The sequence below is a fragment of the Mirounga angustirostris genome, unplaced genomic scaffold (genome assembly GCF_029215605.1).
Source record: "Mirounga angustirostris isolate CCGP_5_RB_7025 unplaced genomic scaffold, mMirAng1.0.hap1 SCAF_8, whole genome shotgun sequence".
Taxonomy (NCBI): domain Eukaryota; kingdom Metazoa; phylum Chordata; class Mammalia; order Carnivora; family Phocidae; genus Mirounga; species Mirounga angustirostris.
The window spans coordinates 28,880,023-28,902,122 of record NW_026991716.1 but is presented as its reverse complement, the minus strand read 5'-3'; the positions used below and the strand labels follow the sequence as shown (position 1 = coordinate 28,902,122).

The window sequence follows — 22,100 nt, the reverse complement described above, 5'->3', positions numbered from 1 at the left end:
CACTGGCCGCGCCGGGTCGCTTAGACTGGGGAGTAACAAAACGAAACAGGGGCAGCATTGATGGCCGTGAGGCCACGCCCCTGCCGAAGAACACCTCTCCCAGCCCCACCCAGCCCAGCGCCGAAATACCACTCGTGTCTTCCCTCCCGCAGCGCGCGCGGCTATGGGCTCTAACTCCACAGCGAGTCTTCCCGGACCTCTCAGGGTCACTCCTTCAGGGAGCCCAGCCTCAGCTACCCATAGCTCCCTAGTGCTTGGACTTAGTTGCGGTTATATTCGAGAGAGGGGTTCCGAGGACGCTGTGAAATTCCCTTCTAACTCCCTTTTGCCCCCTTCGCTTCAAGAGGAGCCCCCGCTCTCTGATTCTCTGTCGTTCATTCAACAGACATTTCGGCTGGTGCCGGGCGGCCCTCCCACCAACTTCATTACTCTGACTTTTCAATAATACATTTTTCTTATTTCATTCATCCCAACGCTGTTGGGAGCGCAGTGGCGTGTATTCCTTTCGTGTTTCTTCTTTCCCGTGCGTCTTCCTTGGCGCGAGTCTCCGTCCCTTTCTTCCCATCTTCCCCATCAGCACCCGAGGCCGTATGATTCTTGGATGGTCCGGGACTGTAAGCAGGGAGCCCTCCTGCAGCGCCGCACCCCAAACCTCCAGACCGAAAATTGGAGCAGGTGATTCGCTCCTTTACGCCCAGCTCTTCCCACAGCCCACCCACACTTAAAGTGAAAACCCTGAGGGGCGCCTGGGTAGCTCGGTTGGTTAAGCGTCTGTCTTCGACTTGGGTCTTGATCTCGGGGTCCCGGGATCAAGTCCCGCATGGGGATCCTTGCTCATTGGGGAGCCTGCTGCTCCCACTGCTTGTACTGTCTCTCTGACAAATGGATAAATAAAATCCTTAGAAAAAATAAAATAAAATGAAAACCCGGAGTCCCTCAGAGAATGACCTGGAGAGGGGCATGCAAAGAGTCCGCCGGGCGTAGGAGCCGGGCAGGCCACGCCCCCCACCCCTGGCAGAGGTGGTGGGCGGGGCGCCCGGGACGCCCACGGCCGCTTATTGGTTGCTGCGTAGCCTCCTACCTGGGAGGGTTGGTGGCGCCGCAGCGCCGCCTTCCGGGTAAACCTCGTAGTGCTCTGGGTGTCCGTTAGGGGTGGATGTCTGGGTCCGACGCGGGCATGGCTTTCCCAAGTTTTCTTCCCAGACGCTCCCCGCCGAGAACTGAGCTCGGCCTGGGGGCCGCCCCCGCATCCTCCTGGGAGCCCTGAGGTGCAGTCGAGCTCGGAGAGCGAGCGCACGGCGCCGGAGCCTGTGGGCGCCGGAGATCAGAGCCACTGACCTGCAGCTGAGCTTAGGCGGAGCGGGGGAAGGGGGGCATAAGGAAAGGTGCTGGCCAGCCGGAAACCCCACAGAGGCCACTGGACTGAATAGGTCACTGGGGACCCAGGTGTCCTCAATTTGGGATTTCTCACCGTTCCACGTTTTCCCCATCTTGGAAAGTGGTACCACCAATCATCTCCTTGTGCAAGCCTATCCCCCCACCTTCCTTCTTTCCATATTCAGTCTAACTCCAAATCTGTCCAATTAAATAAGTGTCCGATTCCTTCATGTCGGCTCCTGCCTCTCTTCTGCTAGACCAGGCCGCCATCTTGTGACTGGACTCAGGAATAGCTTCCCAACTGGTTTCCCGGCCTCTGCAGTCTTTTACAAACAGAAATCTGATCTTGTTGCTCCCTTGGTCAGTGCCTTCGACTTCTCAGGCGCTCCCAGGAAGCACTTGTCTTCTCCCCCCACCACCACTCCCCATTATTCCTTGTTGTCTCCCCCACTAGACTGCTCTGTGAGGGCAGGGATTTTGTGCAATGTTGTATCCCCAACACCTGATAGCATGAATAAACTTATGTAGATTAAATATGAAAGAAAGTTTCCCTCTCATTCCCCTCTTGCCAGGGCTCTGTCCCCAAGGCAGGATATTAGGCCTTAGAGTGGTCATGGCTGAGGACACTCTGTCTCTCTGGCTATCCTGGCACTGATTTCCACCCCGAATGGGTGTTACCTTCCTCTTGGCCAATTTCTCTTCCACCGATATAAGCTCCAACTGGAGGCTGGTGGGCAGTCATGCATTTTATGGCAGGCCCTGCAGGTAGCCGGAGTATGGGGGCCCTGGGCCTCCACAGCAACCCCCAAGCCCTATACATGGTCCTTTTAATAGCGCTGGTCATGATGAGCTTGGTGTTTGGTAAGTGGCTCTAAGGGGTCGGAAGGGTCTCCTGGTCTGCTGGGTAGAGAAACCCACAGACACCAGGTGTCTGGGTACATCTGCCCAGGATACTCAGGTAAACCCAGGCAGGAGGAAAGATGGGATGGATGGGCTTGATGGGATAATGCCTAGGGACTGGGAATGGACTAATGTTCACTCTGAGGGAGATTTCTAGTTATCACCCCAGGGCCGTCTCAACAGCAGTGAGATGAAGATACTGAAGGGACCCCATTCAAATCGGGGCAGTGCAGAATAGGGAGGGTTCCGGGAACGTGCTAAATGACAGAACCAGCACCTACAGAGTAGAACAAGCCTCAATCCAGCCTGATAATCTCACTTGACTGCAAAACGCCACCTGTGTAGAAGCAGGATTCAAAGTGTTTGTTCAGTATCTGCCTCACACTAAGTGCGCCGCTGGGTCTGGGGACTCATTAACATGTGGTCTGGGCCTGGGACCAGAGGAAGAGGGAAGTGTATATACTCGTAGTTGGGGAGGGCTTTGGTGACAGAGTTTAATATTAGAGTCTTTCCAGTGAAAAGACCACCAAAGAATGTGGTTGGTGGGCTGCTTGAGGTCTGTCTACAAAGTGCAGACTCTTCCTATCCTGTCATAATGCAGTCTTGTTTTCACTTCTTGAACATTACAGATTAAGAAAGCATATTCAAAAGCGAGTCCACAGGGGTGAGGGACTGTAAAACCAAGTCCCAGAGGAAGAACTGTCCTCACTGAACTGCCCAAAGCTGGAATGAGCTGCCCCTGCCTCACCTTTGAACTTAGAAGCTTGCAGAGTGCTGGGCACATGTTAGCACCTCAAATACATGTTGAATGAGTGAATGAATTCCTTAATGAGTTCCTTATTTCAGGAGGTGTAAGAGCAGAGAATGGAGATTTTAACAAGGCCTCTGGTAGAGGATTAAGCCAGATGGTTTTCTTTTCTTTTTCTTTCTTCTTTCTTTCTTTCTTTCTTTCTTTCTTTCTTTCTTTCTTTCTTTCTTTCTTTCTTTCTTTCTTTCTTTTCTTTCTTTCTTTCTTTGAGACAGAGAGAATGAGAGAGAGCGAGTACATGAGAGGGGGGAGGGTCAGAGGGAGAAGCAGACTCCCCACCCAGCAGGGAGCCCGATGCGGGACTCGATCCCGGGACTCCAGGATCATGACCTGAGCCGAAGGCAGTCGCTTAACCGACTGAGCCACCCAGGCACCCAAGCCAGATGGTTTTCAAGAATTGGCGATCTTACGGTTTTCTGAGATGGGGAAGTAGGGAGAGGGTTGACCAGCCAGGAAATTAGGTGGGTTTGGAATCAGTGTTTGTCTGTGTTCTAGGTAATTTTGATCCTGAACCCCCTCATCCAGTTCAGCTCCCCAAATACCTGCGCTGCTATCGATGCCTCTTGGAGACCAAGGAGTTGGGATGCCTTCTGGGATCAGACATCTGCCTCGCCCCGCCTGGCAGCAGCTGCATGACTCTCCTCATAAAGAACAGTAAGCTGCTTATCTTTGGCTCAGCCCATCCCCAAAATGTGTGTCTCGGCTGTACCCCATGTCGGGTTCCTGCTCCCATCCTGGTCTCTCTTTCCTTACCTTCAGAGCCATTCTCTGTCTCCGCTTCCACGCTTCTGTTCCCTCAGCCTGCAGCTGACTGGCTCCGGCCTTCCTTACAGCACCCAGCCTTGTGGGGGACCCTTGTGATCACCAGCTCCCCCAGCCTGTCCTCAGGCTGCCTTCTCCCTGCCTGTCAGCCACAGTTCCTGCAGACATCTCTGGCTCGTCCACTGCTTCTTCCTGGTCTCCTTCCCCGGGTCTTGCCTTATTCTCCTTGACCCTTAAGCGTTCATGTCCACCAAAGTTTGGGCCTTAGCTGTCTTCTTGCTTTACTCTTCCCAGAGGATTTGCTCTGCTTCCTCCTGAATTTGAATGTTAGGCCAAACTGTCATGTCAAATGGCGCTCTGGAGAGCAACACTTCATTTTTCAATTTGCTGAAAATTTACTACATTTCCCTGTTCCTCATGCCTGCTCTTCCACACAATGCCTCACACTTTTCTTTTTCTTCTCCTCTTTCTTTCTCTCTCTCCCTCCCTTCCTCTTTCTTCTTTTTCTTTCAGCTGGGTGCCCCTCCCTTACCCTTTTTAAAACACAAAACATGTATTGTGTGCTAGCACTATTCTAAGCACTTAAAACCCTCTGAGATAGGTATTGTTATTACTACCCCCCCCCATTTTGCAGATGAGGAAACAGAGGCACAGAAAGGTTAATACCTTGCCCAAGTCTCCTAGAAGCTGAGTCATAGTTTGTGTGCTCTTAAACAACTACAATACTCTTAAAACACTACAGAGATGGTGCTCTTAACCACTACATGAAATTACCTTCGAATTCAAATTCAAGTCTTTTTATTACACTTCTTAAACATAGATATGGTCCAATGTCAGAGTATTCAAGCATATCAAAGAGAAGCCTCTCCCAACTTCTCCTTATAGGGTCCCGGCCGAAGTGCTGGTCCCCCCTCCCCAGCAAGACCAAACTCAGCCCCCTCCAACCATCACTGTATTTTGAGTGGCTCTTTCCCACTAACCTTCCACAGAATTCATAGCTGGTGACTCCCTGGCATTCCCTGCCCCTGCCCAGTTCCAGAAATCTGCCTTTTGGGGGACCAGGGAAGAGTGTGGGGGCAGTGATGCTAAGTCCATATGGAGTGACGGGATGGAGGGGCTTGGGGCTGTGCCTGGGACCTGGGATCTCTGTATCACTGGTTGCTGCCATCCTTCCCCAGACAGTGGTTCTGACATCATGGTGAGTGACTGCCGCCGCAAGGAACAGATGAGTGATTGTTCATATACCCGCTCTTCTCCAGTGTTTGGCTTCTGGATATTTTCTCGATGCTGCTTCCGGGAGTTCTGCAATAACCCCCAGAACAGAGTCTTCTATATTCCTTAGAATTTCTGCAGAGACTTTTAAGAATAAAATCCTGCCAGTCGCCTTTCATCTTCCTGATTTCCAGCTGGCTGGCACAGCCAGAACAACTTCCAGTTCTTTCTACCAGCCCTCCCAGCCTCCCTCAAGTTACTGGACCCCAGCCCTATCTGCCTCTTGTTTGACACCCCTCGACACCCCTTTTCCCACTCTATCCCTCCCCCAGGCTCCCTCTCCAGAAGTCTCTGAGTTTTGCCTTAAAGTCCTCACAGTCTGACAGCTTTTCTCCTCTCTTCTCCCACCTCTTGGCTGCTCCTTAGCCCAGCTTTGCCCCTTCTCCCACCATGGGCCTCTCTCCCCTCAAGTCCCCAGGTCTTATTCCCGAATACATTGGTGTGCAAACTATATGGCTTGTCTGTGTCTTCTAGTGGTGGTGGAGGCCGAGCTCCTGCCTGACTGCGCTGCTGTGGGGGCAGGTAAGGGGCTCCTAGCTCTGCTGAGCTCTGCTCCTGCCCCAACTCCATGTCTTGGATTTAGCTCTAGGCACAAAAAAATGAAGAGGAACCAAAGCGCTCCTGCAGGGAAGGCTGGAAGGGCAAGGGGCATCCTTGGCAGTGGGGTCAAATCCAGGACTGTGTGAGAACTGGAGGGGAGGTCCACAGTGGGGAGAGGTGCTGGTGGAAGCGGAGCTGAGAGGCCCAGGCCCAGGCCCGGGGCCGGGGGGGGGGGGGGTGTGTGTGTGGCGGGAGCGGGGCGGGCAGGACGCTTTATGGAAGAGCCGCTAGGTCTCGTGGAGCCCTGGCCTGACCCCAGGCTCAGCTTCCCTTTTCAAGGATGGTGTGGGAAGTTACTGCAGAATTTTGGGCCTTGCGTTCCTCAGCCTCTGAGACCGTCCTCCACTTTTACTTGCTACAGCTGTATAAACCTAGACTTTTACACTGAAGTCAGAGGTGATGGAGAAAAGTGGGCCCAGAGGGGGGGCACCCTGAAAGTTTGGACCTATTTTTGTACCTCCAACTGCTCCCTGACCTACAAATTAATATCGGTGCTTCCTGCCAGAGCACAGGCCATTAAAGGGGCCATGGAACTCAGTTAACATATGTGCAAAATGTGTAAGTGAAAATATATGCTGTATGATGCCATTTGTTATCAAGCACAGACAGAATTCCTCTAAACAGCTACAACTCAGGACAGTGGCTACTGCTGAGTTGGGAGACATGCCTGGGAGGGCGCACAAAGGCGGCTTTGGGTGCTGATAAAGGCCTTTATGTGGACTTGAGGACTGGTGACACAGGTGTGTGGTTTACAAAAACTCAAGTTATGGTGTATGCAAGCTTCTGTATGTTTTGCTAAAGAGGTTTAAAAATAGGCCAAAGGGGCACCTGGTTGGCTCAGTTGGTACAACGTATTGCTCTTGATCTTGGGGGCATGAGTTCGAGCCCCATGTTGGGGATAGAGATTACTGTTTTTTTTTTTTTTTAAAGATTTTATTTATTTATTCATGAGAGACAGAGAGAGACAGAGGCAGAGGGAGGAGCAGGGAGCCCGATGCGGGACTCGATCCCAGGACCCTAGGATCATGACCTGAGCCGAAGGCAGACGCTTAACCGACTGAGCCACCCAGGCGTCCCGAGATTACTTTAAAAAGTAGTATAGAGGCACTTGGTGGCTCAGTTGGTTAAGTGTCTGCCTTCAGCTCAGCTCATGATCCCAGGGTTCTGGGATCGAGCCCCGCCCCAAGCTCCCTGGCTCAGCTGGGGGTCTGCTTCTCCCTCTCCCCCTCCTCCCTCAAATAAATAAAATCTTTAAAATTAAAAAAAATAGTAGTAATAATAAATACATGCATACACAAACACCACAATCTGTATCTTTGTCCCTAAGGCATGTGTCTATTCTGGAGGCTCTAATTTGCACCTGTGCACACACTCACATGCATTCTTTCAATCCTATGAAGTACTATTCCTCTTTGACAGGTGACCAAGGTAAGGTAGAGAGACCAACTTAGCCAAGTGGCAGAGAAGCCAGGATTGGGTCCCCCAACCACAAAGCTGCACTACTTTTCAGAAAAAGGTTTCACAACCCCAGCACTGGTTTACAAGACTCAGAAGGGCAGGCACCTAGCTGTACTCATTAACACCAAGCCCAAAGCAGTGTGTTTATTGCATGTATGGAAAGTTATGAATATTCATTATTGCTTTCTGTATGCTTGTAGTTTTTCAAAATGAAAGATCTAACCACTGCAGCTCCAACCATGTATCTCTGAACATCCATGCCCCAACCTAGCTCCCTACTGAGGGGTCCTGGGTGCCAGGATCCTAAAAAGAACCAACAGGCAAAAACCCAGATCCCTCAGCACCAGGTAACTCTGAGATACAGACCTGGGCCCTTTGGTTTGCTCCCAAGTTTTCCTGGTTCAAAGAAGAGTTTTCCACCTCTGTTAGATGGAAAACCCTGATGTAACCTGGGTTTTAACTTTCTAGGTTTTGTTTCTAGGGCAAGTTTTTTTTTTTTTTAGTTCAAGATTTTATTTTTAAGTAATCTCTACACCTAACGTAGGACTCAAACTTACAACCCCAAGCTCAAGAGTCGCATGCTCTACTGACTGAACCAGCCAGGCACCCCTGTGGGGTAAGTCAAAAGCTGAGAGAAGTCATAATCCTCATAGCTGAACAGATCTCTAGCCAAGCAGAAGGTGGGATGGATAAAGGCTCTCAGGGTTCAAGCCATGAGGAAGCCACAAAGGCCAAGTGGAATGGGCCAGGCTGTAGATGGTTTGATCCCCATGCCCAATCAACCTTCGTTCACTGGTCTATACTTGCCCACACCTGAGCCTGACCCCATAAACAGTGTGACACAGACTTAGCCCAGTCCATTTATTGTGGAGGTTGTGGAGAGCAAGCAGATGTGGAGCAGAGCAGGCCAGACCCTCGTCTCTCCTCTCCCCTTCCCTGGCATCTACTGAAGCGGGTGTCAGGACTCAGTGATGCGAAGTGAGGCTGAGGAGGCCAGGGACTGCAATGAGAGGAGAGAAGCAGGCGACCAGGGCAGGGGTGGGGGTGGAGGGAGTGAGGCAGAGACAGCACAGTGCTAGTCAGAAAATGTGCACGGAAGTCTCCCCTTCATTCTTCTTGCTGCAAGTTCAGTCTGGGTCTTAAGATGGGCATAGGATGTGATCTACAACCAGATCTGAATGGAGGCAGCAGTGACCAGATTGCCAGAGGATTGGAAAGATGAGGGGGATGACGGACTCCGGTGACAGGAAAGGACACGAAGAAGCCACTATGCCTTCCCCAGGCTGGCCTAGGCAGACTCTAAACTCATTATTTTCTATGAGGTCCAGCACCACCAGTTTCTGGGAAAGAAAAGACACCAAAGCCATAGTCACGCTGGAAGTACAGAGGAAGGGAGGCCAGAGAAATCAGAGAGCAGAGAACATGAGTGTTTTAAGAGGGCAGCGCAGGGCTGTGGTGTTAGGGAAGAGATGCTGGAATGCAGTGAAATCCAGGAAGGCTAAGGCATCAGGGCCCAACCCAGGGAAGAACCAAAAGTCCTGAGCTATTGAGGAACAAATATATGCGACGCAGGTCAGCAATGGACAAGTTCAGGTTCAGGGGCAGGATGGCCGGGGCGTCCAACCCTTTGGGCTCCTTCCCAGCATGGAAGCTGCGGAGGGGCAGTGAGAGATTCAGGGCCTGGTAGAACCAGTGGATCTGGGACTCGGACAGGGGCAAGGCCCAGGCCCCAGCCGGGGGATCAGGTGGGGAGCTGTGGAGCTGGGGGCTGGACCAGGAGTTGCAGTAATCGTACTGGCAGCACTGGGCCTGGTACCAGTACTCCGAGAAGTAGGTATTGCGTTTTTCTTGGCAGCGGTAAGAATTATACTGTCCACAGCCTCGGATGAAGAAACGAATCTTGGTATCTGGAGAAGAGGGAACAGCTAACTAATAATCCCCGCTGCCTCCCATAGTCCCCAACCCTGTTATCCTTACCCCAGACTCTCCCATCCCTCACCCAGACCTGACTTCCATCCCAGACTCCTTCAGAAGGGGCCAGAAAAACTGGCTCAGTGGATCCCCCAGAACCCTCAACTCCTCCTTCCAGGATCCTGCTGTCTTCCTCTTGCACCCCAGGTCCTAAGCAGCCCTCGTCTGAGAGGAAAGGAGACCAAGCCATGGGCTATCCCAGCAGCAGCCCCTTCCTGGGGCTTGACTCACCGTAATAGATGGTGATCACCATACATGGTGATGGGGTGCTGATGGTGCACTTCTCTGAGCCTGAAATGCACCCTGTAGAAGGGTCTTCTAAGAGGCAGAGGTGGCAGGTCCGGACTTCAGGAACAGGGGCTGGGGAAGCAGAAGACAGGAGGGATGGGAGTGTTGGCTCATTCCAAGTTCTCTGCCTTGCCTGTGAACTAGGGCTACAGCCCCACACCCTTCCAGGACTCAGTCACTTCTCGTTCCTTGCCCCTGGGCCCCACTTACCTTTTGCCACTGCGAAGCCCACCATGACCAGCACACCTACAAGCATATGGGCCTTCATGATGGAATTCCGGGGAGAAGGCAGTCCCTGGGGGGTATCCCGAAACCGACCTTCCTGTGACCCAGCTCCTTGATCCTGAGCTGCAGGGTGGTTTTGACAGTTTGAGCAGGAGCTGTAGACGCAGAGCTATATTCCTTGGCTGGGGGAGGAAGTTATTAACTTGGCTGGAGGACAGCGTGTCCTCACCCACAAGGTCGTGTTCCTGTACGTGGGAGCAATGGCCCAGGCAACACCTGGGCCTTTATCCAGTTGCCTGTCTTTGTCCCTTGTGCCCTGAAAAGATCTATTCCCCCACCTCAAGGGTCCATGGATCAGCTTCTGTCTCTGGTACCACATGCTGTCCTCCCCACACAAGAGAACTGTCCCTATTGTGCTGGCAAAAACTTTGGCCAGGGACCCTGGGGCCCCAGCCTTCTGAGATGAACATGTCTTAGCCCCCAGCAGGGGGCGCACAGACACCACCCGGCAGCAATTCTGGACCTTGTCCCTCTCTCCACCCCTTAAAGGTTGTTTATTTCAGGACCACTTGCCCTGTAAAATCAAAACTGGAAGATGCTGTTGTTGATTATACTCCTTATGGTATAAATATACAGCCTTAGGTGGCCAAAAAAGAACAAGTATGTCTCTAGACTTTGAAATCTGATTTTCCCCTGGGTCTTTTCCTTGTGGCTTTGCACATACTAGAAATTCTGCTCTACTGCTAAAAACCTCACCCCAATACACTGGGCACCCATCTGTGCTGGTTTTCAACTTGAGGAGGGTGGGCTGGGCCATGAGGGTCCCTGGAATCAAGCAGAGCAGCACCCTCCCATCCCCCAACCCCAAGCACCAGCAGACCAGCTCATGGCCTTTTCTTCCACTTTATTTCATATTCCCACCACAATAATGACTCCTTTAATTTAAACTAAAAACCATAGAGGGTTCTTGAAAGGGTGGCAGCAAAGGATCGGAGGTGTCGAAGACTGAGGGCCAAGTGGGATGGGGAATCAGCGGATCGTCTTGACTGGGCTCTTGAAGTTGCTGGCGGCTTGGAGCTGCAGCTGGTAGGCCATTGGATGGATCTTGAAACCGTAGAGCCTGCGCGGGGGCAAAGGTCAGAGAGGCAGCAGGGTGAGCCCCACCCTGGCCCTGCCAGTGGCCTGAGTTTCCACCTCCCCACCCCAGCTTCTCCATGAGTCTGCTCAGTGCTTAAGGACAGTGGCTCCCAAACGGCTTCCCTCCAGAATATTGGGAAATATACCTTAAATAGCCATTAAAACTCAAATTCTAGACTACATGTAAACACACACACACGTATGTGATTGTATGTTTGTGTGTGTGTGTGCGGATTAGCACTTGTTTCAATATAATATCAAACTGTTCTTCCTGGTAAACATGATGTTCCAGGAAGATAAACCACACTTTTTCCTGGCTAACGGCTGAACAACCAAGATGATGACAGCTACCATTTAAATGGTACTTCAGGTGTCAAATGTTTTTCAAAGCAACTCACTATTTAAATATACCTTATCGGTCAGGTACTATCATCCCCATTTCATGGATAAGGGAACTGAGGCACAGGGAGGCAAATACCTTCCCCAAGGTTACTTGCTCTGGGAGAAGCAAACCTCAAGAAAGGACCATGCCCTGTCCTCCCTTCTCTCTGGGGAATCCCAAACCTTTCCTTTGACCCTGGGTGACTCTATCCCTGCTCCCCACCTGGGCACAAACTGGTTGGCGGGCCGCTTGGGCCGGTACTCGGGGTGCACCATGAAGAGCATGTGAGGGAAACCGGTGCCGAAGTAGGCGCCGTCCGTGTGATGGTGCCTCGATGACTTGGGTGTGTACACGTCCATGCACTTGGGGCAGTAGAGCTTCACCATGGCCTCACCTGGGATGTCCGAAAGGCCTGGGAGACAGCCAGACTCAGCAGGCCGGGCACCCCCAAGCCTGCCCCACCTCCCTCCCAGACTCAGGCCCAGACTTGCTGAGCCCCAACTCTTTCCCAGGAGGACCGGCCAATTGACGTGGCCTCCTTTCCCTTCTCCAATACTCACCGATGGGAAGCATTGGCTGGTTCTCACAGTACACACGGGGACAGTAGCCAAAGTCTCCCTGCTGGTACTTTTCCAACTGAGGTGAATAAAATGAAAGGGGTTGGTGGGTAGGTATAAGAGAAGAGGCAATCCCTTTGTCAGCCCAACCCATATTGCTCTGTCCTCCACTCCTGCCTTTCTGTCCAGAGACCCCTTCAAGCTGGCCCAAATGGGCCCTCGTACTCCCCTGCTTCCTTTCCTCCAGTTAGGCAGGTTACAGACCATCAGAGCCATTCGCTGTTTGTTCCCTGAGGAAGAGGCAGACTGCAACAACTTCCTGTCCAAGGTCACGTCTCCCTCCCTGTAAACACCTCAGTCAGCACAACCCCAATTAGGATTTAATTCCCAGGCCCCGTATCTGGGGTTCTTCCCCTCTTCTCAGCCACATTCCTTGACGAGGTTGAAAACGTGACTCCTCACTGCAGGAACCTCTGTTTCCCTTACTGCCTCAGAGGAGTCAAGGGGGAGCAGAGAGGCCTCACCATCTGGGCGATGCCACGGTTGGTGAGGATATAGCGGGCGTGGATCAATCCATAAAGCATCTCGGCTGCCTGCTCAATCAGGTCGCTCTGGTTGGGGTTGTCTTCCAGCTCTTCATCTGAAACATGGCCCCAGCCAATTGCAACCATTTGTCTTACAGCTTTCTTAGATGTCCCACCCACCTCCAGGGGCTACTGGCTACACAGTTTGCCTGGCACCCATCTTTGAACCACCCATCACCCGGGCATTTGACCCAGAAACCTGGGCCTCTGGCCCTTCCACCAACCCAAGACAGCTCTGCCTTCTCTCTACACCTCTTTAGCCTTTACTTTCTTCTCTCCCTCTCAACTCTCTCAACAAATAAATGAAAGATATCAATACAGAAGATGAAATTCTAGACTAAAAGGTGCAAGGCAAAACAAAGAAACAGGAAATGAGACTCATGGGGAAACTAGCATTAGGGGATAGAACCAAATTACAGGATCAGAGTGCAGGTACAGGTGGTGTAAGTCACAAACCCAGGCAAAAGTCAGATGGGGGACCAAAATGAAGGACAGGACTTTGGATAAAAAGAGTCAGAGAACCAAAAGAAAATTTAGAAATTCAAGAAGCAGATAAACAAGAATATGAAAAGAAAAAACAAAACAAAACAAAAAACCCATTCACACACAGAACAACCCTGAGGGTGCCTCACCAGGCTCCAGGTCCAAGATCATGTCTAGAGCTTGTCGATAGTGAGGAACCTGCTCATTGAGTCCAGTGAGATTGAATTTGTCCTGGATGTAGTCTTCATCTACCTGTCAAGATGTGGAAGTCAAGAAGAAACCCACAGCAGAATCCTCAGCTTTGACCTAGGCACACTGCTCTAATTGATGCCTTATTCTCAACACAACTGCTTCTGTTTCCCCTCATTCCCCAATTCCAACTCAGCAGAACTACTTGAGTCTCTCTCTCCAGTTCACATATACTGCCTTCCCATAAAAGCTTTGGCTTTTCTTTTAAACAGCTACAACAATCTCCTCCTTAAAGAAACATTCCTTTCGGGCGCCTGGATGGCTCAGTTGGTTAAGCGACTGCTTTCGGCTCAGGTCATGATCCTGGAGTCCCTGGATCGAGTCCCGCATCGGGCTCCCTGCTCAGCAGGGAGCCTGCTTCTCCCTCTGACCCTCCCCCCTCTCATGTGCTCTCTCTCTCTCAAATAAACAAATAAAATCTTAAAAAAAAAAAAAAAAGAAACATTCCTTTCAAAAATCCCTGTTCCTACTCCTGCCCCCCATCTCTACAAATCAGTTTTGTCTTCTCCTTAGGGGCAGCTGGATCTCTAAGGAAAGTGGAGACTGTGGGTGCCTGTGTGGCTCAGTCGTTAACTGGCTGCCTTCGGTCATGAACCCAGGGTTCTGGGATTGAGCCCCGCATCGGGCTCCCTGCTCAGCTGGAAGCCTGCTTCTCCTTCTCCCACTCCCCCCTGCTTGTGTTCCCTCTCTCTGTCAAATAAATAAATAAAATCTTAAAAAAAAAAAAAAAAGTGGAGACTGAACAGCTTGGGTCCTGTGGGCAGTTACAATCCTTTATATTACCAGCACACAACTTTGCCCATTACAAGACATTTTCACAAACAGCATTTTAATTCTAACAGGCTCCCAAAGTATGGACTACCAGTACTAGTGTAATAATAATAATAATAATAATAATAATAATAATAGTAATAATAATAATAATAAAGTTGACTTGTCCAATGCTATATAATAATAATATTAAAGTTGACTTGTCCAATGTTATATTGCTGGAGAATAACACGCTTGGGACTTGGGCAGTCTTGCCACTTCACAAGTTAATGAGGGGGGTTACTGAAGGGACTCTTCCTTGACAGGAAAAAGTTTCTATGGCAGCCTGTAAGAGAAGTGTGTGGAAGCTAAATATGTGGGAAAATATATAGCCAAACTTTGTGAGGAGATGGCTGGGAGATTGAGAAGAACTCACTTCACAGAAGAATTCATTGCCACGGAGCCCACAGAACCAGGAAATCCAGGACACCTCCTCTGAGCTGCTCATCTTCACGTCAGCTGGAGAAAAACAGAGTGTAAGTAAAGCCCAATCTCTCCCACCCAGCCTCTGGTATCCTCCCTCCTCCCACACTTTGCTCTCCAACCATGAAAGAGTTTGGGGCCACCTTTCCTTAAAACATCCTAGACTCTGGAGCGCCCCTCTCCAGTTCCTGTTATTCACACCTTGGCCCCTTTTCTGAGATTAGAGATTCTCTGGAGTCCCATACTTTCGAGAAACCGACAGGTCTTGACCCACCAGTCTTACCCACACCCCTAACGCTCCCGAAGACCTGCCCCCTTCCTCTTCATGTCAACTCCGGCAGGGCCCTCGGCTCGAGATCCCTACCCCGCAGGTCTCTGCATGTTCCCGGCGCCTTTCCCAAAGGTTCCGAAGTTTATCCTTTCCAAGCAAAAGCTGGGCCCCTTTTTCTCTCACGGCCTGCGGGTGGCCGTGAGGGCCCTTTCACAGGAGTCCCCACATCCCGCCTCCGCCCCTCAGACCATCCCTCCCTCCCCCAGTGCCGGACCGGGTCACTTCCTTCCCACCCCCACATCAACGCGCGGAGACCCCATGTGCCGCGCCTAAGGACAGGGGACTCGGCGCGGCGACGACCTCAGACTCACCGGCTGGACGGGGACCGGGAACAGGGTGGGGGAGGGGAGTTGCTGCTTCCAAAGAACCGCGACGGCTACAGCGCAGGCCGCGGACCCGACCGCGGCAGGCGAAGTCGGGTGGGGGGGGGGGAGTGGAAATTGGGGAGGGTGGGGAGAGGGCAACGCGCAAACGCCAAGGGTCGAGCGCCGCAGTGAACGCCGGGAAATGGAGTCCCCGGTAAAGAGAAACTGGCGAAGCGAGGGAAAGGCGAACTACGAATCCCAGGACGCCTCACGAACGACCCTGGCGTCGCGAGGCCCATGAGCACGGCGCTCGGGGGGGGGGGGGGGGGGCGGGGCGCAGCGGGGTGCCACCGGAAGCGGAAGCGCAGTACCCCCCTCTGGGCCAGGGAGTATGGGAAAGAGAGTCGTGGGATTCCGCGACTGAGGGGCCGAGAGGGGCGGGGAAAGGAACGAGGCTGGCCGCTGATTTCTTATAGCTCCCCTCACGCAGCAAGGTTCGGCTTCAGGCGCTCGCCTGATGCCCAGGATACTGACCTCATCCCCGTCTAACCCACCGGGTCCTCATTGCCTGTCAAGCCTCTTACCCGAGTCAGGCCGGCCACTGGAGGCCCCGTCGGGGCCTGTGTTTCACCCCGGGTTGTGGTCTCCTCAGGCGGGAGGTGAGGCCGGGCTCCTTGCTGAGGGACGTGGGAAGGGTGGGATGGGCTGAGGTGAGCGGTGTGAGAAACGGGACGGCCCCGTGCGCTAACCTGAGGTAGCACCAGCCATTCTGCTGCTCGTCCCCTTGCACTTCTCCATTTCCTCTTAGGGCTTGAATGGGGCCTTCTGCTGCGGGCACTAAGTGTGACCTTCGAACCCTGGTCAGAATAATGGTGAGGGGCAGCGTGACGTTATTTCATTTCACAGCTTCGGGGCATTCCACAGGTTTCCTTCCGCCTCCTCAGAGCCTTTCATAACTCACAGAGTGGTTTCGCAGCTCTAAAAAATGAGCTCGGAGCGGGGACCACGTTCGGGGAGGCGAAGGGCATTGTGGGGGCGTTATGTAAAAGTAGGACCCCAACCGACAGATCCTCTGTCCTCGCGCTACCTAGGCACGTGGCATTTTGAGCGGGTGCTATTGGAAAGGTCCCGGGGCGGGGAAGCTGAACCTGGCGCTTCGCACATGACTGAGCCCTCAAGTTATGTTTTGTGTTGGTGTTTTGTTGTTTTTTCCAGTCACGCGTGCGTGTTCGGGTCGTGTGGCTATTTGATCGTCAGCTCCTTTGCTTAGAGTAGCCCCGTTTCGCCGTTCGGAGATCACAAAGTCACGGAGACTGGAGCTTCTCCCCCAAATCTGCTTACTTCTGTAGAAGCGTTAAAGTCTGTTTTTCTTTGGGAAGACCAGACCCCGACATAGGATCAAGGAAGATTTAAAGGGCGGTGCAGAGCCACCAAGGGATTGGCTTGCTTGTTTCATATTCCCTTTATCTAGTCTCATCTTTTCAGTTCTCCCAAAAGCCATGTCCAGGCCCTCCCTCATCACCTTCACCCCAGCCACCAACCCCAGCGACCTCTGGAAAGATGGGCAGCAGCAGTCACAGCCTGAAGAGCTGGAGCCCACCTTGGATGGGGCTGCAGCCCGGGCTTTCTATGAGACCCTGATTTCAGATGAGAGCAGTGTCTCTGAATCCCAGAGATCTCAGCCTGAACCTGCCAGTAAGAGAAAGAGGAAGAAGAGAAGAATGATGAGGGAAGCTGCTTCAGGAGCCTCGGGAGGACATGGACAAAGGAGATCCCTTGAGGCAGAGGACAAGATGACCCAGTGGATACTGAGGGCGGCTCAGGAAGGTGACCTGGCAGAACTAAGAAGGCTGTTGGATCCCCGTGAGGCAGGGGGAGCCGGGGGCAATATCAACACTCGGGATGCCTTCTGGTGGACCCCCCTGATGTGTGCTGCTCGAGCAGGCCAGGGGGCTGCTGTGCGTTATCTCCTGGGCCGTGGAGCTGCCTGGGTGGGCGTCTGTGAGCTGGGTGGCAAGGATGCTGCTCAGCTGGCTGAAGAAGCAGGTTTCTCTGAGGTGGCGCGCATGGTCAGAGAGAGCCATGGAGAGATGAGGAGTCCAGAGAACCGGTGAGGGGAAGCCTTAGCCCATGCCCATCTTTCAGTGTGTTCTGCCCTTCCTAGCCACTCCACACCAGGGGCTCCAGAACAGAGCTAAAGCTTCTCTCCCTGATCCCCCAGTATAGGTTGATAAGGCAGTGTAATAGAGTGATAATAAACATGAGCTCCCTGGGTTAAAATCCTAATTCTACCTTACTTGGGCAAGAACCAAATTTTTATGTGCCTCATTTTCCTTATCTGAGAAATGGGGGTATAAGAGCACCTTTGTTAAAGGGTTGTTAGAATTTAATGGGTCAATATACGTAAAGTGCTAGAATGATGCTTACCATATAATAAGCACTGTATACATATTAATTGTAGTCGTTGTTAAGCTTTGCCCAAGAACTTGAGGCCTGGTTGCCATTTCTCCTCCCAACTGTTCCCCTCTGGGTCCCTCATTGCTAAGTGGTTTGGAAGGCAATTTGTTTTTTAGCAGAAAGACTGGAAGGACTTCCCACCTTGCCACCCACCTGTGAGGCCTCAACTCTTCCCTGCCCTGAACTCTGTTCTCTTTTTTCCTCTGCAGGTCCCAATCCCCGTTCCTCCGGTACTGTGAGACCTGCAATGCCCACTTTCAAGACTCTAACCATTACACATCCACTGCTCACCTGCTGTCACTGCCCCGTGATCTCAGGTCCCCCAACCTGCCCCTTGGGGTTCCCACCTCCAGCCCAGGCTTCAAGTTGCTACTGAGGGGAGGCTGGGAGCCTGGAATGGGGCTGGGACCTCGGGGTGAAGGCCGCACCAACCCCATCCCCACTGTCCTCAAGAGGGACCAGGAAGGATTAGGCTACAGATCAGTGCCCCAACCCCGAGTCACACACTTCCTGGCTCAAGATACTCGGGCCGTGGCTGGGAGGGAGAGAGCCCCTCGGGTGACCACATTGAGCCGGAGGGAGGAGAGAAGGCAGGAGGAGAAGCACAGGGCCTGGGAGCGGGATCTGAGGACATACATGAACCTTGAGTTCTGACCTTGGTAAGGTCTGATCCTGGTCTATTGCTGAAGTCTGAACTTGGACCTAGGCCCTTTGGCTTTTACTTCCTGGGGTCTGTCCAGGTCCCAGACCCTCAGATTTTAGTCAGTGGGCTCTGTCTTTGGGAGAGAGGAGCTGAGAGCTGAAAAATAAATCAAACTTCTTCCTCTTTTGTGTTTATTCACTTTTTTTTTTTAAAGATTTTATTTATTTGAGAGAGAGAGGATGAGAGAGAGCACATGAGAGGGGGGAGGGTCAGAGGGAGAAGCAGACTCCCCACTGAGCAGGGATCCAGGGACTCCAGGATCATGACCTGAGCCAAAGGCAGTCGCTTAACCAACTGAGCTACCCAGGCGCCCCGTGTTTATTCACTTTTCTGGAAACTATTGTGGGAAAGCCGAACAAGTCTGGGGGCCACATGCAAGTCCCACCTGAGCCAGAAGGGGTAGCCCTTCCTGGTGGCATGGTAGGGTCACCTCCCTGCCAGTCTGGTTCATTTCCAGGTCCTAGCCCCTGCCTGGAATGCCCCACGTATTCTTTCAGTCCCCTGAGCCAGGAATTGCCCAAGCTCTGTGCCAGTCTCACCTACCCCAGGAAGCGTCCCCTGACCACTGCAGCCAATTCAATCACTGTGTTTATTTTATTTTTTTCAATTACTGATTTTAAACAAGATCATACACTATATGCTAAGAAGAGAAGTAAAACATATTCCTAACCTTCTAATTGCTTACAGCTAGAGGAGGCAGGCTATGACCGTGATCAAATATACAGTGCATGGTGATCGGGGAAGCCTGGGAAAGCTCATGGGGGTGATGAGAGTAGGTAGGGTCTTGCAGGAAGAGGCCAATGGGCTGGGAGGGCCCAAGAATATCCAGCCTCTACCATGATGTTGGCTGAACTAGAGCCAGCACCTCCCAGTGTACATTTTGGCCTCCCAAATGTAACCTTTAAGTCAAGGTTCTTCATTTTACTACCTGAAAACGCCTGAGGGCGGGAAGCACATTCTATTTGTCTACACTTGTCTCCCCTTCCCTTCTGCCGCTCATACCAGGTGCTGAGCCTAAGTAGAGCTCACTGTTGTCAGACCCAGGAAGTAAAATCTGCATGGAGGGGCAGGGAAGATCAGCACAAGTCCTACAGAAGCAGTTTGCTTTTCCGGAAAAGCCTTTCATGAAGTCATGGACATGAAAAGGAGGAGTTGGGGGTGGGGGTGGGGGTGGGGTGCAGGGAAGAACCAAAGGACGGGAGGCTAAAGGGAGCGGAGGAATTTAGGGGAGCACTAGCGCCCAGGGACCTGTGGGCGACGAAGATGGATGGCTAGGTTTATACTCCTGCCCCGGCCCTGCCAGATCTCGGCTGGCGCCCTGCTGAGTGGCGCGTACTAATGGCGCGGGGACGCGGGGGGCGGTGGATCCGCAGGGTCCGCCCAGCGAACTGCGGGCTCCGCCCCCGTCTGTCCCTCCCGGCCCAGTGCAGCAGCTTCCGGGCTTTGCGGCTCCAGGCGGCCTGCTGAGGTCGCGGCCACGACGCCGGGCCCGGGAGGGGTCGCAACGCACCGCGCCCGGATGCCTGGGTCCCCAGGCAGGCCCGCGCTTGGCCTCGCGACGAGGATCTCCCAGGACATCTCTGGCCTGACCTTGCGGAGACCGCGTCTCAGCTGCGTGCTCGGGGACCGGTCGGGCCGCTTTGTAGGATTCATAGCTCTCTAAATCGAGAGAAGAGCGCTGCTGGCTGGAGTTTGCTGAACACCTCTCTCCTAACCCCCAGTAAGAGACTGCCTGTTCTTGAGCTCCCTTAGGTCAGCAGTTCAGGACTCTCCAGATTGGGAGCACCTGAGACCCAGGGCCACCTTCCTTCCTTCCTTCTTGGATGGAGCACCGCCTCTCCAGTTTCTGGGGCACCTTGGGGCGTGGCCTTGGTGAGTGAAACTTGGGGTGCTGCCTGCAGAAAAGGAGACCCCAGAAACCTAGGGAGGACACCGTGGAGGTGACCCAGGCCTTGTCAGGTCTTGGGGATTCTTGTCCTGAATCTTGTGTTTGGGGTGGTGGTGGCGGTAGTGGTGGTGGTGAATGAATTTGGATGTGCCTCCCTTCTTTACCTCAAAACTGAAAAGGAAACAAGCCACTTGCCACACTTGAGGCTGCAGCACATCCAGGGAAGTGGGGAGCCATTTCTGAATTCAGAGTAGGACTCACGACACAGGTAACAGTTCTTCTGAGCTTGAACGGACTCTGGCTTCTGAGGAGACACTCAGCCTCCAAACCCGAGAATCGAAGCAGTTCCAGGAAGCAGCCCCAGAATTGGGGGGCTCACGACACATCCCAGCCATGTTCCTGCGACGGCTTGGTGGCTGGCTACCTCGCCCTTGGGGCCGCCGGAAACCAATGAAGCCTGACCTGCCTACCCCAGAACTCAGACGAGTGGACAGCTCCTCTGAGAATTCAGGGAGTGACTGGGATAGTGCCCCAGAAACCATGGGAGATGTGGGGCCTCCCAAGACCAAGGACCCAGGGGCACGGAGGAGCTCTGAGGCTGCTCCAGAACCAAGTAGGGAGTCCCGAGATGAGGAACTGGGGAGCAACAGAATGGATTCCTTCAAGTGGGACAAGACTGTCTCTAACACTCAAGAGTCTGGGAGACTGGAGACTGGAGGAACCATTCCCAAACGGGGCCGGGATCCTGTGGGCTCAAGTGGCACCAGACCTGGAGTGTCCCCTGAAGGGGAACTGAGCCCCCCTGGGCCAGAAGCCCCAGTGGAGAAGCCAGGGCGGCGTCAGAAGCTGCTGGGCTGGCTGCGGGGGGATCCAGGTGGGGGAGCAGGGGCTCCCTTGCAGTACCTGGGGGGCCCAGAGGAGTGTCTGCAGATCTCAACCAACCTGACTCTGCACCTGCTGGAGCTGCTGGCCTCAGCCCTGCTGGGGCTGTGCTCACGGCCTCTGAGGGCAGCTTTGGATGCATTGGGCCTGCGCGGACCGCTGGGCCTCTGGCTGCATGGGCTACTGTCCTTCCTGGCTGCCCTGCACGGGCTCCATGCTGTGTTGAGCCTACTTACTGCTCACCCCCTGCACTTTGCCTGCCTCTTTGGTCTCCTACAGGCCCTGGTGCTGGCTGTCAGCCTCCGGGAGCCCAGTGGGGAGGAGGAAACCACTGATTTGGAGGACGAGAAGTTGGAGAGGGAGGGTGAGGAATAGAGAGGAGACCCAGGAGAGGGGCTGTGACTGCAGGATAGAGTGTGACCTAGTGCCCCCATCCTGAGTGGGGTGGGAGCAAGAGTGAAGATAGTGTGGCCTGTAGGAGAGTGGGGGCCATGACCCAGATTGTAAGCACAGGGACCTCAGGGATGGGGAAGAAACCCCAGAGTATGAGGGCATGGCCCCCCTTCATACACAGGAGAGAGTAGAGCTGTTTAGGGTATCTGTTTATGGACTATGGGGATATCACCCTTGAATTCACCAGCTGTTCTTACTCTGCTTTTACATTTCTTCCACTTCCAGTTTTTTCTCTCCACCTTTACTTTTTAAAAGAAAAAAAAAAAAATAAGCGTGGTGGTGAAAAATAAAGACTAAAGATCCTCTTTACCTTTCAAAACTACCTTGGAGTGGAGCAGACCAGAGGCAGACAGGCCTCTGACTAGGGTAAGAGGGTGGCTGGAGACCCAAGGAATCCCTTGGATCCTAGGATCTGAGCCACAAGGGAAGAATGGGACGGTGAGGTGGGTGGATTAAGGGGTGTGGATAGGAGCCAATGGTGACAGGGAGCCTGCAGGAAGGATCTGGGTATTCCCAGGAGCCAGGGGGAGTGGGGATAGTGCAGGCAGTATTGGCAGGAGGGCCAATTCAGAGGGGTTGGCAGCTCAGACAGGAAGTATGGGGAAGCACTGGACCTTGGAGTCCCCACTCTGGGGTTAGGGGTTTGCACACTCAGCAATAAACAACTGTGTCACACCAAATCCTAAATATACCACTACAAAGAGAGTTACCACCACTCAGTGTCCTTCCTGATGCCGTCCAGCTGGGGGTTTAGGTGGTAGAAGGTCCAGGGGGAATATTGAAATGGAGGTGGGG

The 22,100-nt window shown here is 52.9% G+C and overlaps 5 protein-coding genes across 8 annotated transcripts; 3 read left to right on the top strand and 2 right to left on the bottom strand.

Annotated features, from left to right (window-relative positions):
• The first annotated feature begins 1,928 nt into the window (after nt 1-1,928).
• Nucleotides 1,929-5,189, top strand: LY6G5C (lymphocyte antigen 6 family member G5C). Its single transcript, XM_045866573.2, has 3 exons — nt 1,929-2,238; nt 3,581-3,739; nt 5,026-5,189. Exons 1-3 carry the CDS (start codon nt 2,118-2,120, stop codon nt 5,187-5,189), a joined length of 444 nt encoding a protein of 147 aa, XP_045722529.1. The 5' UTR covers nt 1,929-2,117.
• LY6G5B (lymphocyte antigen 6 family member G5B) lies at nt 4,414-10,398 on the bottom strand. The gene is made up of 3 exons (XM_045866572.3): nt 9,647-10,398; nt 9,380-9,508; nt 4,414-9,084 (listed from the first exon to the last, which is right to left on the bottom strand). Exons 1-3 carry the CDS (start codon nt 9,702-9,704, stop codon nt 8,684-8,686), a joined length of 588 nt encoding a protein of 195 aa, XP_045722528.2. The 5' UTR covers nt 9,705-10,398; the 3' UTR covers nt 4,414-8,683.
• A 152-nt stretch (nt 10,399-10,550) lies between these two features.
• Nucleotides 10,551-15,126, bottom strand: CSNK2B (casein kinase 2 beta). Of its 3 annotated transcripts, none has more exons than XM_045866570.3 (7): nt 14,929-15,126; nt 14,240-14,322; nt 12,954-13,056; nt 12,262-12,377; nt 11,741-11,816; nt 11,403-11,592; nt 10,551-10,781 (listed from the first exon to the last, which is right to left on the bottom strand). In XM_045866570.3, the coding sequence occupies exons 2-7, from the start codon at nt 14,309-14,311 to the stop codon at nt 10,691-10,693; spliced, it is 648 nt and encodes a 215-aa protein (XP_045722526.1). In that variant the 5' UTR covers nt 14,312-14,322; nt 14,929-15,126; the 3' UTR covers nt 10,551-10,690. The 3 variants fall into 3 exon arrangements, with proteins under 3 accessions (XP_045722526.1, XP_064453451.1, XP_045722527.1); XM_064597381.1 differs by lacking the exon at nt 14,929-15,126 and adding an exon at nt 14,651-14,783; XM_045866571.3 differs by lacking the exon at nt 11,403-11,592.
• A 153-nt stretch (nt 15,127-15,279) lies between these two features.
• GPANK1 (G-patch domain and ankyrin repeats 1) lies at nt 15,280-18,205 on the top strand. 2 transcript variants are annotated; one of them, XM_045866568.3, is made up of 4 exons: nt 15,280-15,581; nt 15,731-15,794; nt 16,138-17,032; nt 17,589-18,205. In XM_045866568.3, exons 3-4 carry the CDS (start codon nt 16,422-16,424, stop codon nt 18,031-18,033), a joined length of 1,056 nt encoding a protein of 351 aa, XP_045722524.1. In that variant the 5' UTR covers nt 15,280-15,581; nt 15,731-15,794; nt 16,138-16,421; the 3' UTR covers nt 18,034-18,205. The 2 variants fall into 2 exon arrangements, with proteins under 2 accessions (XP_045722524.1, XP_045722523.1); XM_045866567.3 differs by lacking the exon at nt 15,731-15,794.
• A 1,273-nt stretch (nt 18,206-19,478) lies between these two features.
• Nucleotides 19,479-21,900, top strand: CUNH6orf47 (chromosome unknown C6orf47 homolog). The gene has a single exon (XM_045866566.3). The coding sequence runs from the start codon at nt 20,364-20,366 to the stop codon at nt 21,225-21,227; it is 864 nt and encodes a 287-aa protein (XP_045722522.1). The 5' UTR covers nt 19,479-20,363; the 3' UTR covers nt 21,228-21,900.
• Nucleotides 21,901-22,100: the final 200 nt, after the last annotated feature.